Genomic DNA, 14,335 nt, shown 5'->3' on the forward strand with positions numbered 1-14,335 from the left:
TTCCTGCTCATACAATTAAGGTAACTGAGTTTCAATAGTCACAGCTGCATAAAGCAGCTTTCTGATCCTACCTAGGTCAGCATGAAATAAGACTGCATTCAGTGCTAGTTTAGAAATTGTGCTCTTTATTTTTTTCTGACATGAGCAAATGAGAAATTGAACATAAAGTGTTACATTTTGGAAACACAGAGGCTCCTTTTAAATTCCGTCCAGGATAGCAAGAACTCAATGCATCTGTTAAAATCTGAACCTTAAAGATGATCAGATTAAACTCTTCGTGCAGTAGCTTTGGATAAAGCATTAGATTTAGCCAGCAAGATAAAAATCTCTGAGTATTTTGGGAAGAATCCCAAGCTGGGGCTGTTGTCATAACTTACCTTTGTAAAAAAATATGCCTAGTTTTAGCTGGTTTTCCACATCAACTGGGAAAACCTGCTGGGTTTTGGGCACGTTCTGGGATTCTCTAATCAGTTGCTGAAATGTTTCCTCTTTCTTCTGCTTGCCCTCTCCAACATAAGTGGCTTGTAACACTTCTGTGCTGTGCCATTCTTTCTCTTGTTGAGTATTATCCCACTGAAAGAAATTCTGCTCTTTCCACTCCACACAAACACTGAAGATCTGTTCAGCCTTTGGTTCTTCAGAAGTAAAAGCACTGTCATTCTCCATGTCCCCTGGATTTCTGCACTGTGAAGAAATTCTACATTCCTCAACAACTTTACAGTGAATTGCGTATTTTCTTGGCTCTATAAATGCCTCTGGACTATGGAGCTTACCTTGCCAAGATACACAATAGAAATTTCACTGCATTGCTTTTCCATACAGTAGCTGATTTTGTAACAAGCTTTGCAGGAATTGCACCAATGACCCCTTCTCCAATTTTCCCTCTTTACATTTCTGCTTTATGGTGTTCACTTACATCAACCCATATAACCTTAGGAAAGCAGCATGTAAAGACGAAGTAGCATTGATAAGATATGGGTAACCCCAGTGCTGCCAGAGTATCCTGGAGAATCACATCTAGTAACTCTTTGTTCTTTTCTAGTGTTTTTTACTAAAGGATCCTGGTAGGATTGACCAATATTAAATAATCCAGTTTTGTAACTCTCCTTTTCCACAACAAGCTAAATTACCTACAATTCCTAGTTTAGTCATGGACAAAAGGAGCTTCAGACAGACATTCACGGCAAGGTAGCAGTACAGCCAAAAATTAATTCCAAGTTTTCCAATCCTCTTCTCCCTGCTGCCCTGGTTCACGGACCTCATCCTGAGCTTTGACCTCTCTTCCACGCCTCTCTCTTTAAAAAGCAGAAAATACTTTTAATGCAGTGGTTTCCCATTTCAAGGAGTGATTCCCTTTAGATTTGCTCGTGTGTTGCTTTAACAGGGCAGAAATACAATGTGCTTGTTAAATGGAGAGCCCTGGAGTCAGAATTTTTAGACTGTAGCTTTAGCCTTAGCTTTACCTTGATTTGTTTCTCCACTTGTAAAATGGAGCAGTGCTTAGTCATCCATGTCACAGAGTGTTACTAAGCCACTTGAAAGTGGGCAAAATACCCTGAAATCTTAAGACAAGTGCAAATTATTAATTCATTATTAAATCCGTCCTCCCACTAAATCTTCTCTTTGGAAGAGCCTTAATCCAATGTTTTATTAATATAAAAGCAATTATATTGCTGTCTCCTCATTCATGTGAATGAAACGTTTCTTTTTCTTTCTTTCTTGTAGTGCGGATGATCCTTCTTCTGAAATCATGCAGATTGATTTTGAAATTGAAGACCTAACTGACCTACCTGGGACGCAGCTCATCACATGGCAGGTAGAATATCCTGGGGATACAACATCTGATCTAGGAATCTCCAAGATCTACATAAGCCAGAAGGACTTGGTAGGAGTTCTCCCTTTGGCTATGGTAAGAAATTATCTGGCATTCTACAAGTTTTTAATATTACTTTAAAACTCCAGTGTCTGACAGATGCAAATAATCTGCTGAAAGGGGAGGGAGGGACAGAAAGTTACAGCACCTTGAGAAACAGGTACTAACTTCCGAAGTTCACTTCATCCAGCAGTGAAACCACATGAGGGGAGACCACAGCTTTCCACGGAAGGCCCAGTCGTGCTCTCTTTGACCAATACACCAACTTCATGGAGGTAGAAGCTGAGTTCATGGCATCACCAGTGTTCAGAACTCACTCTTGGTGCTGCATGAAGTGGTATATTTGGACACTCAGTTCAATGAGGTATATGTCTTACTTGAATCACAAGTACTCTTACATTTGTTCTAGTGTTTAAGGACTTCCTGAATCACAGTTTTTTCAGTTTCTGAATTCTGACTCCATATTCGAGAGTAAGAAGAGAAATAAAAGTCATGGCGTGACTTCTGAGTAATTTTGAATTACCTGGGGAATACAAAATACAGTACAGAACCAACTGTCTGTTCTACATAAATGCATTCAAATGGGTTGCCTCATCATCACAGTGCAAACTACAGTGCTTGGCTAAAGGATCAGGTGTTTTTCTTGTTCTTTCTTAAAAAAACTTTTCGATACCCAAATTCCAAGTACAAACAGAAATTTTGTGTGTTTCCTCTTCTGTCCCCTTCACATTTCTTCATCATTAGGGATGAAGTATACTTGTCTAAGATCTAGCTGTGCCCCATTTTTGTTCTTAGACAATCTATTAGACAGTATTGACACATTATTATTTAGCACTGAAAGAAAAACAAAAATCAATCTCAGCATTTAAAAAAATGTAACCTGGGTACTTGCCTAGTGACAGCCAGTTAATTATGCCATTATTGAAGGCTGAAGGTGTTCTCTGTGCTTCCAGGCTCACAGAACTGGCTATTATTGTTATTTACCACTTCAGAACTACTCAGATGTTGTGGTTCTTTATTTCACCAAAAACATTTCTTTTCTTTTGTGATGGCTCATGGTTTCATTGCCCGGGTATATATGACCGTTGAAATAGCTCTCTTCAACTGGTATTGTGGCCATGTAACAAATCAGAGTTGTATAACTAATCCCTTTGTTTTGCATGACTGTTTTCATGGACTAGTTCCTGCTGTTGAACAGTGGGTGATCTCTGCTGGTTTGTTGATAAGAGAAGAGGCTTTCAGGTCTGCAGATGGGACCCTGATGTGCAGTCACGCGAGTTCTGAAGTACTGAGGGTTAAGGCTGCAGGGGTGATCTGATTTACATACTCTGAGATGTAGGGGGGTTTATTTGCTCCGTCCCTTAGTGAGAAGATAAAAGATTTCTTTCCTAGTGGTTCCAATGGTTGCAAAAAACACTAGTTCTTCTCATACATGCCCATGATCCATGATCGCTTTAGTAGCAAGTGATATAGTGGCAAAAAGTAGTTCATAAGAACAAAGACAGATTCTCCTAGCAGTTACTACGAATGAAATCAGTCTCTTCATTTCCATTAAAAGAAGAACAAAAAGCCCATTTTTCAGAAGCACAAAATTATATGCTCAAAGGTCACGTGAGTCTATAAAGTTATCAGTATTTTACAAGGTTTACAAGTTGTCAGCATTTTACAAGGCAACATGTGTTGGGATAATGGGTAAGAGAGAAAGCAAAGATAAATGGTAGGGGTCCCCTAATTACTGATAGACTGGGAATAGTTTTAACCTTCTTTGCATTAACTGGAGTGTCAGCAAACAAAACTGGGGTATCACAAATCTCCAAATCTTTGTCATACTTCGCTTTGTACTCAGGAAATTATGATTCAGGCACAGACCTTTCAAGATGTGTAACTTAGATTAGTTTGGTGCTTCAGATTACCCTGTGATCTTAGCAAAGCCAGTTTGTCATTTACAAATTTAAAATTAAAAAAAATTATAAATTCTGCTCTTCCATTTAAAAAGAACCACAACGAAAACAAAGTGTTGTATTATTTCTGTTTCTGGAGTCTGGGGTTAATTTGGGTTAGTTTTGCTGGGCTTCTTAGAGGAACATGTAATTTCATGTTTAGAAGCACCGAGCAGAAATACTGTTGAATATTTCAATTACAGGTTAATTTTTCAAAGAAAATTTTAGTGCTTTAACATTAGGCAGAGCTTTGCTTTTTTTAATGGGCTAGCACATATCACCTCTGCACCATCTTTGTTTTCTGTAGTCTTTTCTGCTAGCAGTTATGGATTTGTAAATGGCAAAGCAGAAGACAGGCCAATTTAGAGCTTCCTGTTTTCTATTTTTGAGGTACAAAATGCTGCAATGGAAAGACTTAAATATATTTATCGGTGTCAGGACACACTGGAAATGCCTACCTTCTGCTGAAGTTATTAGGACGCTTGCTGCATTCACCTTACCTTTCTCCAGTGCATTTTTTTTTTCCCTATGGCATATTAGCATTCTAGCTTGTGAGACCCTTGCAGAGCCCTACACCAATGATGGCAGTCTAAGTCACAACAGAGCACTCAAGGATATTGATAAGAAAAGCTGTAGGGTGTATTTTATGGCTGTGTGGGTACCATAAAGACTAAAATTTCTGATACTTTAGTAACATCTTTTCTAATTTTAAAGTGTAACAGAGCCCGCCTTAGTAAGTGAATGGGACTCCAGCCGGCCCTTATTAGCAGAACGGGAATAGCATGGGAGAAGACATTTAATTTGAGGACATTGTAAGAATCTGTGAGCACCTGTTTGGATATTTACAATGCATGATCCTTTCCCTTAAGCCTGGTGAAATACAGACAAAGATGTTTATCCAGGGTTATAAAAAATTATTGGCGTTTTACCATGATTGCTTTGCAGTGGCTCTTATAGCCACATAGTAGTGTCTTACCTTGTTGACAGAAACTAAACCATCCACTAAACACCGTGGAAAAGGCAGATGTTTGTATGGTATAGTGTTCTTCACCATCAGAGTCTCCACTGTAGTTTGAGCACTTCTTGCATGGGTACTGTTCAAAACTCTCCCTGTTTCCTTACCAGATTTCTCAACGCAAAGTCTGTGTCTCCAGGTAGTGTGTGACCAGGGAACTGGAGAAGAGGGGGTTTAAGAACATGTTGATCAGTACAGGAATTATGGAAACAAAGAGTGCTTTATTCTGGATGGAGAATTCTGGACAAGGAATGCCAGAGGATTACTCCATGGTAATTATTGAAAATTTGGCACTTTGGGGGGAAAAAAAAAAATCACAAGTAAATAGTGAAGAAGCAAAAATCTTCTATGTTGTTCTTTGTTGTCAACTAACATGCATATTAATTCTCCATAAATGTTATTCTCTTAACATTCACTTGTAATAGGGTATCCTTTGAGACAGAAACCCTGGCACCTCTTAAGACCTTTGAAATATGATATTAAAAAGGCATATGGTCCATTTGTTCATTAACTGTCTTGAACATGCTAAACTGCTGAGGTTTTCTGGGTTGAGGACCTGCAAAGGAGTGTGACAGCCAGTGAGAATAATATGCTTGAACCTTCTAGAATATGACATGTTATTTTTATTGGCATCCTAAAGGATCAGCTTCCAATTCCTGTTTGACTTCTTTCCGATGTTTCTTCTCTATTTTGTTTCACTCTCATTTTGTTAGGTGATGCACAGGTTTAATCACTCAAACTGTACACCTGCTGCTATTGGTTATTGTTGCTTTTTAAACATTCTGTCCACTCTTTCATAATTGTCATGTTCACCTTTTGTTGAACCGTAATGATTAGGTGAGGATGAGAGACAGACAAGCTCTGTAGCCATCTGTGTACATACAAGATAATCCCTACTGAGAAAGGCAGAGGGCAAATATGACATGCTGGTAAATAGATAAGTTGAAATCTGTTTTGTAAATAATAATAATAAAAATGGTGAATAATAAAATACCTGGACTGGTTCTTAACGGAACCAGCTCTGAATCTGTAAATAACCTATCTTACCTGTGTATATGCCTTAAACTTATTCTATCTGTGCCCTCCCTTTATTTAATAATCTGATAAGGAATCAGGGCAAAACACCTGTTTCATAAATCTCACAGGAGGAGATGTTGGTCCCAGGGTCAATAAATCCATTATTAGAGTAGTCCTTTGACTAGAAAATATACTATGTTAACTTTCTTCTAGAACACAGAAAAAATGTATGCAGGATGCTCAGTGTCCCTTCAGAAATTTCTTGAAAAGGTTGCAGGTTCCTGACCTTCAATTTTTGATAAATTGTTGTCCACATACAGGTTTTAAATGTCTAAATCAGCAAGTTAGCATTAGAGTCAACCTGGCTCACACAAATGTAGCTGCACTGATATTCAAGGCATTATTAGGTTTAAAGATATGGATGAGGACCAGATGTTTCAGGTGGTGATAGGAGATATGAAACTGATGAAGAAGCCAGGCTGTTGGATGATGAGCACCCTGGTGCATAAAAAGTCTGTGAATCTGGATTACTTTCTTGAATGCCTCCCCAGCCCTTATAGATGACCTGATCTTAATGCCGGCTATAATAGACTGCCTTGTATGATCTGTGCAACTAGGAAACAGCAGAAAAGTTTTGTCTTCCCAGAGCAAGAATCCTTGAGTACTGCAGAGTCATGGTAACAGTGGCTGAGTAGCCCTGGATTAGCTCATATCAATCATAATATTCATATTTTCAAGTGGATAATTCAGCTTTCTTGCTGCCTAGAGACCCTCAGCCTTGCTGGCAGGCAGGAGAGCTTGCCTGGCACTAGAGCTGAATTAGCAGATTTCACCTGAACAGGGACTAGCAGGACAGTCTCCCTTCAGTCTTTATCAAACTCAGCTCCGGTCTGGGGCTTGGTGAGTTTTATGCCCATGTGCATGTCTTTCCTTAGTGAATACATTGGGACAGCCTACAGGTATGTTTATAATCTAGTCAGCATCAACCTAAAAATAACCTTATTATTAAAGAACTGAAATGGACAGGAAGAAAAGATGGGATTTGGAACATGATTAATGGTACCGTGCTGAGGTTGCAGTCTGCTTGGCAGAGGCAAGACAAAGACAACCTTCCATCTCTTCCAGCCATATTTTAGCAGGCAAAGGTGGATGGTGAACAGTGAATTACAGACTTGTACCAGCAACTGAGCTTCCATTATCTCTTGGTTTTGGCCCATTATTTATTGTCCTCAAGCAGTGCAACATCAGCCTCCAAGACAGTCAAGTGAGGTGTGAGGCAGAGAGAGATTTAAATCAAATGTAGAAAAAAAACCTCTGAGAAGAGACTCCTGATTTATGACAGGCTTAAACAGAGTCAGTGACCAAAGTCCAGCTCATTACTTTGCAACAAAGAGGTGGTAGTGAAGGCTAAGAATTATTCCTACTCATCTGACCCTACAGAGGAGTCCCAGCTTGGTGAGCTGTCTCTGCTCTCAGAAACACACACTCAGCTCTCTTCTTGCAGAGGGAAGCTGCTTTGGTACAGATCAAACTGCCCTATTTTTAAGCTGCAAATGAAGATTGTTTAAACAAACTTGGGTGAGCTGTTAGGAAGAAAGATCATATTATCCTTCATCTCAGGTGACTTACGAGGTTAGTAACCTCCAGGAAAGGGTTGCTGGTAATGTTGGAGCAAAATAACCTTTGAAACCAGCGCAACCATTTTTGCAATGTTTGTGTCATTTCTGCTATTATATGAAACACAAGTGGAATATTTATTTTACCAGGTCAGGTTAATAAACTAACTGTAGAAAGTAAATGTTATCTTTATTTGTTGAACAGAAATATTTTATAATGCATAGCATGTAACAGACTTCATATATAAGATGATATTTTGTTAAAAGGTCTGTTTTGGTACATCCTAGCACAGTTATCAAAGCATCATTGACGGTAAACCCATTCTTGCATTGAAGATGAACATGCTCTCTTCCTCAGACCCATTAGAGCCATTTTGACTTGTGAGAAGTTGTATTTATGGCAGTCATATTAACTAAATTGTATCCAAAACCTGAACACCAGTTTAACATTATACCTTTTAGATAATTTATTGTTTCAACTTGCTCCTGATGTTCTTTATAAAAATTTAACGAAAACGTTGACAAGAAGTAAACTGTTCCACATACCATCAGTGTAAGAAGCTGGATAAATAGACCAAATAAATAAATAAAATCAATTGCTGCAGCAAAGAGGCTATCTGTTATATGGGAAGGTTTTCCATATTAAAATTATTTCTAATAATTACGGGAGTCAGCTGTCATGGCAGTGCCAGTCACTGCTGGATTTTAAAGATGCTTAGAGTATTAATGCCCTTATAAATATATGTATCTGAAACATTTAATTTTTAGGTAGTGCTTTTTATGTTCTGCTAGAGACTGAATATGGAGCTCAGACTTAGCTGCCCGAGTACTCAGTGCTGCATAAACAAGTATTTAATTATAACCTCACCCTGAAGAACTCAGAAACCAAACAGAGAAGGCTAATGATAAAAACATGAAGAAAACATTGGTCCCTTCCTACAGAAGAGGGATGGGCATGGGCAGCGCCCTGAAGTTCCTACTGAAGTCGATCAGACTGCCTTCTCCTAGACCAAGGTTTCAGCTTGGCTCTTTTTCCCCATTACAGAAGGTGTGGTGGGTGGATCATGGTCCCTGGAGCACAGACCTAGTTGTGCAAGTGCCGTCATTGTTGGAGCTTATGGTCCACATATAACTCTAAAGATGGTGTGGCTGTCCTTGCCTCTTCATTAGACCCCTTCTTCTGCTCCAGTGCTTTGCCACTCCTCAGGTTGGCAGAGCGCTGCTGTTTTCTGTCAGTGGCTGCTCAGGGGTACAATGGGGTCCGTAATAGGAAATAATTGAAATAGGATATTGGAGGATGTTACAACCTTCTCTCTGCTATCTGCCATCTAAGCTGACAATTAGGATGCTTTAGGATGAAATTAATGCATTTCTGTGGGAGAGCTGACATGTGAATCTCCATCTGTGTGTATGATATAGATGAACAAATTGATTACAGGGAGGATCTGCTTTTAGCTGTGACTGGCATGGGTTCTGCCTGGCAGCGGAGAAGTGCAGGACCACATCAGCCAGAATCAGCTGCCCTAGTCAACTTTAACGAGTGAATATTTCTAAACACTTCCACTGACAGTTTTATGAAAAAGAAAAAGATATCTAGAGAGTAGTTAAAAGCTTTTACCTTCCTAATTCACAGCTTTTAAATTGCAATTACAATATTAGGCAAGTTTTCAAATATTTAATTAAAATGTAACCCGTTTCTGAAGAGGGACCTTTTAAATCAAAATGATGAGTGAATCACAGATGAAATCTGCTCATGGGAAAGGGAGAAACCTTTGGATCATTGTGCTATTGCAAGCAACCATTTTCCTTTCAGAAGTATATCCTATTGCTTCCTAAAATTAGGTAGTCAAGGTCTTACAATTTCATATCATAAAACAGATTTTCCATTCTCCCAGTAACATCTCTTGGTACCTAGCAGTTCTGATTTTAATTTCTTGAAATTAAATATCCAAGACGACTACAGGATACCAGATAATGTCCCTTGCCATTGTTGTCTAAGTGTTTATGCGCTGGAAATGTTTTTTTCCTCCATCTCAAATGATACGTGCATGGTTTTGGTTCTGGTTGCTGGGGTTTTTTTTTGGTTGGTCGAGGGTTGTTTTGTACAATGACATACATTAATTCGGTGACTGAATATTATATTCTGATCTTTCTTTTGCTCTGTTGTTTCAGACAGAAGACCTCTTACCTGATGGATTAAATTCTTGCTGTCAGTCCCCATGGTTAAACTTTGCACTGTGTGTGACCGCATTTCATTCCATTTCTTTTTCCTGAATCCTTGGTTTTATCTGGTGCTTCTTACAGTTTCTTATTTAATAGTCAAACGCCTCCGAAACTGATACCATTAGCAACTTTCAGTAGTAGTCTGTCTAATCTTGTTCCAGGTTCATTATTGACAACAGTTAAAAAAAAAAAAAAAAAAAAATCTGTCCCTTGGCTAGTTCTGGAATATTGTTGTATCAGTCTAATTCTGGAATATTGCTATATCAGTTTAGAGGAACGGGTTGTCTTACTGTCAGTCTCACAGCTTTGCCTGGATCCAAAAGCCCGCTCTTTGGGTTGGTTCTCTGTGGTTCAGGCAGCTTCAGCCAGAAGGACTTTGTATTCAAAAGCTCATTAATCAGTCTTTATGCAATGCATTAGTCAGATTAGATTCCATTTCACATTTTAATAACTGTACATCTAATAGAAGAAAATGTTTCATCCAGTAAATACATAATAATCTGTTATGCTTCATAAACTAGTTGAATCACAGGTATCTGAAGCTACAAGACATTTTTCCCATACGTAGATGTCAATTATTTGTGCTTTTTCGAAGCATGTGATATTGGCCCCTATCTGTACCCAAATGATGGACCAGGCAGCTGAGCAGTCCAATTAGGTGTGACAGTTCTGGTATTCCTCCGTGACCGTGCTCAAGAAGTGAATATACTCAGTTGCAAGGGGGCTACTATATAGGGTTAATTTTCCAATTAGAATTGCCCATTAAAATTGGCTTCGTTTGGTCTTCAACTTACTATTATTATTAGTGTTATACTAAACATTGGCCTTGCTCTGGGCAGACTTCCATGGTCTAAGTACTGAAAAACTGACAGATGCATGAGTCACTAGCACATAGCATTTTGTTTTGTATACAGAGAATGAAATGAGAAAACAGTACAAGCACTTGACAATCAAAGATGCCTTATCTCCAGAATCCAACAAATGCTATATTCTTTGGATTTTTCCTTCCAGAATTAATGATGACCCTGGGGTTCTTAACATTTGAAATTACCAGCAATAGCTCTTTCCTTTTGCAATTAAACATTTCATTGACCAGTGCAGCGTGCAGTGAAACAGTAACTGTGTTCATTGTGTCATCAATGCAGACATTTTGCTGCTTAAATTCTCAAGCAGTGAAAACCATCAAGCAGATCTTCCAGTTTAATCCAATTCTTTCTCAGCCAAAGGTTACTACAGGCTCGTGGAAAAAGATCTTGATGATGATGTTGTTGGAGACAAGATGTTAGAAATGTTGGGTTTGTATCTGGAGCTGCAGTTGCTAGCTGACTAATACTGTAATCACCTGTAATAATAGAAAGCAGCAGTCACCCAGTTTTTGTCTGAATGAGGCAATGAGTAATGAAGCCTTGGACTTGCTGCTGGCAAAGCTGCTGACAGCCACACAATTTGATGTGGAACATTGAAAATTGGGTTCCCTAGAGAAGCAGGAACAAACACAAGGATATTTTTCTTATGAATTAAAGCCTAAGAAAAATGGCTTTGCATAGCAGTTGCTGTTCTTTCTTAAGTATGAGTTACGTATGTTTTTCTTGATTAGACACATGCAGTTGAACTGGGTTGAAACAAGCCCAATCCTTCAGTCCTGACAACCTTTCTGTGTTGCTCTGAAGCTGCATGATGCAATTAAATGTAGAAGGACTAGGAAAACACGGTAGTTCTGAATTTAGAGCAAGTTTTACCCAGAACTTGTCCCTACCTCAATGGACACAAGATTTAGAAGTCCTGGCCTGTTTTCACACTGCTGTAAAGCCATTGGTATTAAAAATGTTACGAGTTTAAAACAGAAATAATCAGATGGTGAATCAAATTTTCAGAATAAAGGTCCCATAAATATTTGGTAATTTGATTGTTTTTGTGCAACCCAGTTTCAGCTAGCTGAAAGGGACCTCATTTTCAGTAGGTAAGTGCTTTGGATGATTTTAAAGTCAGAATGTCTTAAGATGTCTCAGACTGAGTGCCCAGAATCGCCAGTAATCACTGAAAATACTGCACTACCTAATTTGGATTATTTTTCCAGTACCTTTATATGTTTATATTAATCAGACTCAATATTAAAGACATTTTGAAAATTTTTTTATTGAAGAAAAAAACAAACCCACCCAGAGATAGTGTTTACTTACTTTTATTGAAATACGGTCAGATCAGGTTTATATAAAACAGATTACTGCCTTCTGTTCCTCTTTTGTTTCATGTCAAGTTTCACTCGCAGCATTTTGTAAGACAACGCTGCCATACAGCGCAGTAGTAAATATTGCAAAACAATCTTTAATTCTAACTGTTAAATTGTTTTCAGTGAAATACAAAAGATCACAGAAAGTTTTCTTCTATGCTCAGACTTAGTAAACCTGGTCACATCAAGATCCAGAGTTTGACACTGATTTAAGAACATTCCTTCAAATATTGTATTCAATGAAGTGTCCTGTGTGCCCCCTCTGTTTTTAGTCAGAGAATCTTTCTGAAGAGTTGTTAGAATCACAGAGCTCCTGAGGTTGAAGGAGCTCCGGCCATTACCGAGACCAGTGCCCTCCTCAGAGAGCCGGTTGCTCTGGGCTGTGTCCACCTGAGTCTTGAACACCTCCAAAGATGGAGATCCCACAGTCTCTCTGGGAAAAATTCCAGTGTTTGATCACCCCCATGGTAATTTGTTTTCCCATGTATCTAAATGGAATTTCCCATGTTCTAACTTGTGTGTCCTGTGCCTCTCGTGCCATTGCCATACAAGCCTGAGGATGGTCTGGCTTCATCTTCTATGTATCCTCTGCTCAGGTAGCTGTGGGAGGCAGTAAGGTCTCCCATTTGCCTTCTCTTCTTATGGCCGAGCAGGCCCAGCTCTCTCCGCCTCTCTGTACACATCACGTGCCCCAGCCCTCCACCAGCTTGGTGGCCTTGCACTGGCCTCGCTCCAGTGTGTCAATATCCTTGGCTTGAGCTACAGCCTCTGTTGGCTTCCCACCTCTTAATTGATGTGGTTATGAAAAGATTTTTCCCTTTTGGCATAATGAAAGGGATGCTGCCTTAATTGGTTCCCTTCAGATTAGTGATTTGAATAAAACATAGCTGAAAAAGAAGCAGCAAATTTCTCCCTACCAAAATAGATCCATCACCACTGTGGTGCTGCTTCAGCAAAGCAGGCGGATATCACTCTTCAGCTTCTTGACATTATTTTTAGATGTGTTTTGTGATTTTGAGGTACTATTTGGGGGGCGGGGGCTTCCCCCCCTTTTTTTTTTTGAGGATTATAGCTTTTGAAATTATTTATTTACGAGCCATGAAAATCTCCCCAAAATGGATTTTAACAAGTGTGTAATTGGATAATTTGACAACTGGTAAGCTGAAGCCCCAGAGATCAGGAATTACACTTCACTGCAGAATAGTCGTTCTTCATGTAGAATTAATTAGATTTCCTCTAGATTACAAGCAGTTAGAAGAGTAGTCAATTAAGAGAATTATTCTCTGACTTTTCCATCCTTCTTTTAATTGCCAGCCAGTGTTATTAAGAATTCCTTAATTCTTAATGAGATGTCCTCAGAGGCGGGATGCCAGAAAGAGAGTGAGGGACAATGGATTTGACACTGGCCCAGGTTTCAGAAGAGATGACCAGTGTGCAACTTTGACTCGCCTTCTGAGTGACCAATTATCCACCGGGCCTGAAAGCTGCTGGGTTCATAGGAGGCAGACAGCAAAACGAGGACAGGTTCCTGATCAGTTGAGGGTAATGTTTTTCGGCAGCATTGCTAAGTCAAGCAGCCCTTCCTCCTCCCCCACCCCGCTCCCAGCTGGGTTAGTACAAGTGCCTATGCAGCTGCTGCGGAGCTGGGCTGAGGACCTGAGCTGGGCTAAAAATAACCATTCTTTTTTTTGTTGGGTCATTCTGAACTCGGTTCCCCAGTTTGCTTCATCACCTGCCCATACAAAAGGAACAGTGGCACAATCAAAGGAGCGGTTAAAAAAGCGGAGGCAGAAGCCACTTAAGGCAGCATGGCTGCTGAAATGATAGCTTCAGGAACAAATATTGGCAGTAGCCTAAAAGATCTGGAGGGAAGCTTAAACCTTTGTCATGCGTGGGCACGGACAAGACATGGAGAGCTGAACAGGGTGAAAAAGCACTCTGCTCTGGCCAGTCCTCTCCAAGAGCGGGGACTGGGGCACGCAGCGATGGAGGTGTTGCGTGGTGGTCATTTTGTTAGTTTTGTTTTGCATTCCTTGGGGGCTGTGCAAAATGAACCTGACAACCTGGATTTAGGTGCAGGATGTTTCTGAACCTGAAAGCATATGTACAAGGAGGTCTTTGGTCTTGTGCCTTTTCTTTCTCCTTTCTTTCGCACTGGCTGTTAGAGTGGCTTTCTATGTGGGACAGCAAACAGCAAAGGAGGGGCTCTGAGGGGGAAATAATTTTGTTTAGACAGGAAGGGATAAAGCAGAGCGGACGACGGTGATTCAGATGGATGTCTGAGTCATACATCGTACCTCCTGAGGCTCTTTCTGATACAAGGCACATTACAGTGTGCCTAGGGAGAAATTAGTCTGTGGACTGTGTGGAGGTATATTTTCAGGTGCTACTAAGGGTTGTCAGGAGGAGCAATATGAATGC

General features: G+C 39.7%; 1 protein-coding gene across 1 annotated transcript in view; it reads left to right on the top strand.

Moving 5' to 3' along the window:
• The first annotated feature begins 1,732 nt into the window (after positions 1-1,732).
• The window catches only part of TMEM132D (transmembrane protein 132D), a 95,866-nt gene continuing 83,263 nt past the window's right edge, over positions 1,733-14,335 (top strand). Inside the window, exon 1 of the mRNA XM_009706984.1 lies at positions 1,733-1,909. Within this exon, the coding sequence (XP_009705286.1) occupies positions 1,751-1,909 (159 nt within the window). The 5' untranslated portion in view covers positions 1,733-1,750. The remainder of the gene's footprint in view (positions 1,910-14,335) is intronic.

Source organism: Cariama cristata, unplaced genomic scaffold, assembly GCF_000690535.1.
Source record: "Cariama cristata isolate BGI_N322 unplaced genomic scaffold, ASM69053v1 scaffold5259, whole genome shotgun sequence".
NCBI classification, from domain to species: domain Eukaryota; kingdom Metazoa; phylum Chordata; class Aves; order Cariamiformes; family Cariamidae; genus Cariama; species Cariama cristata.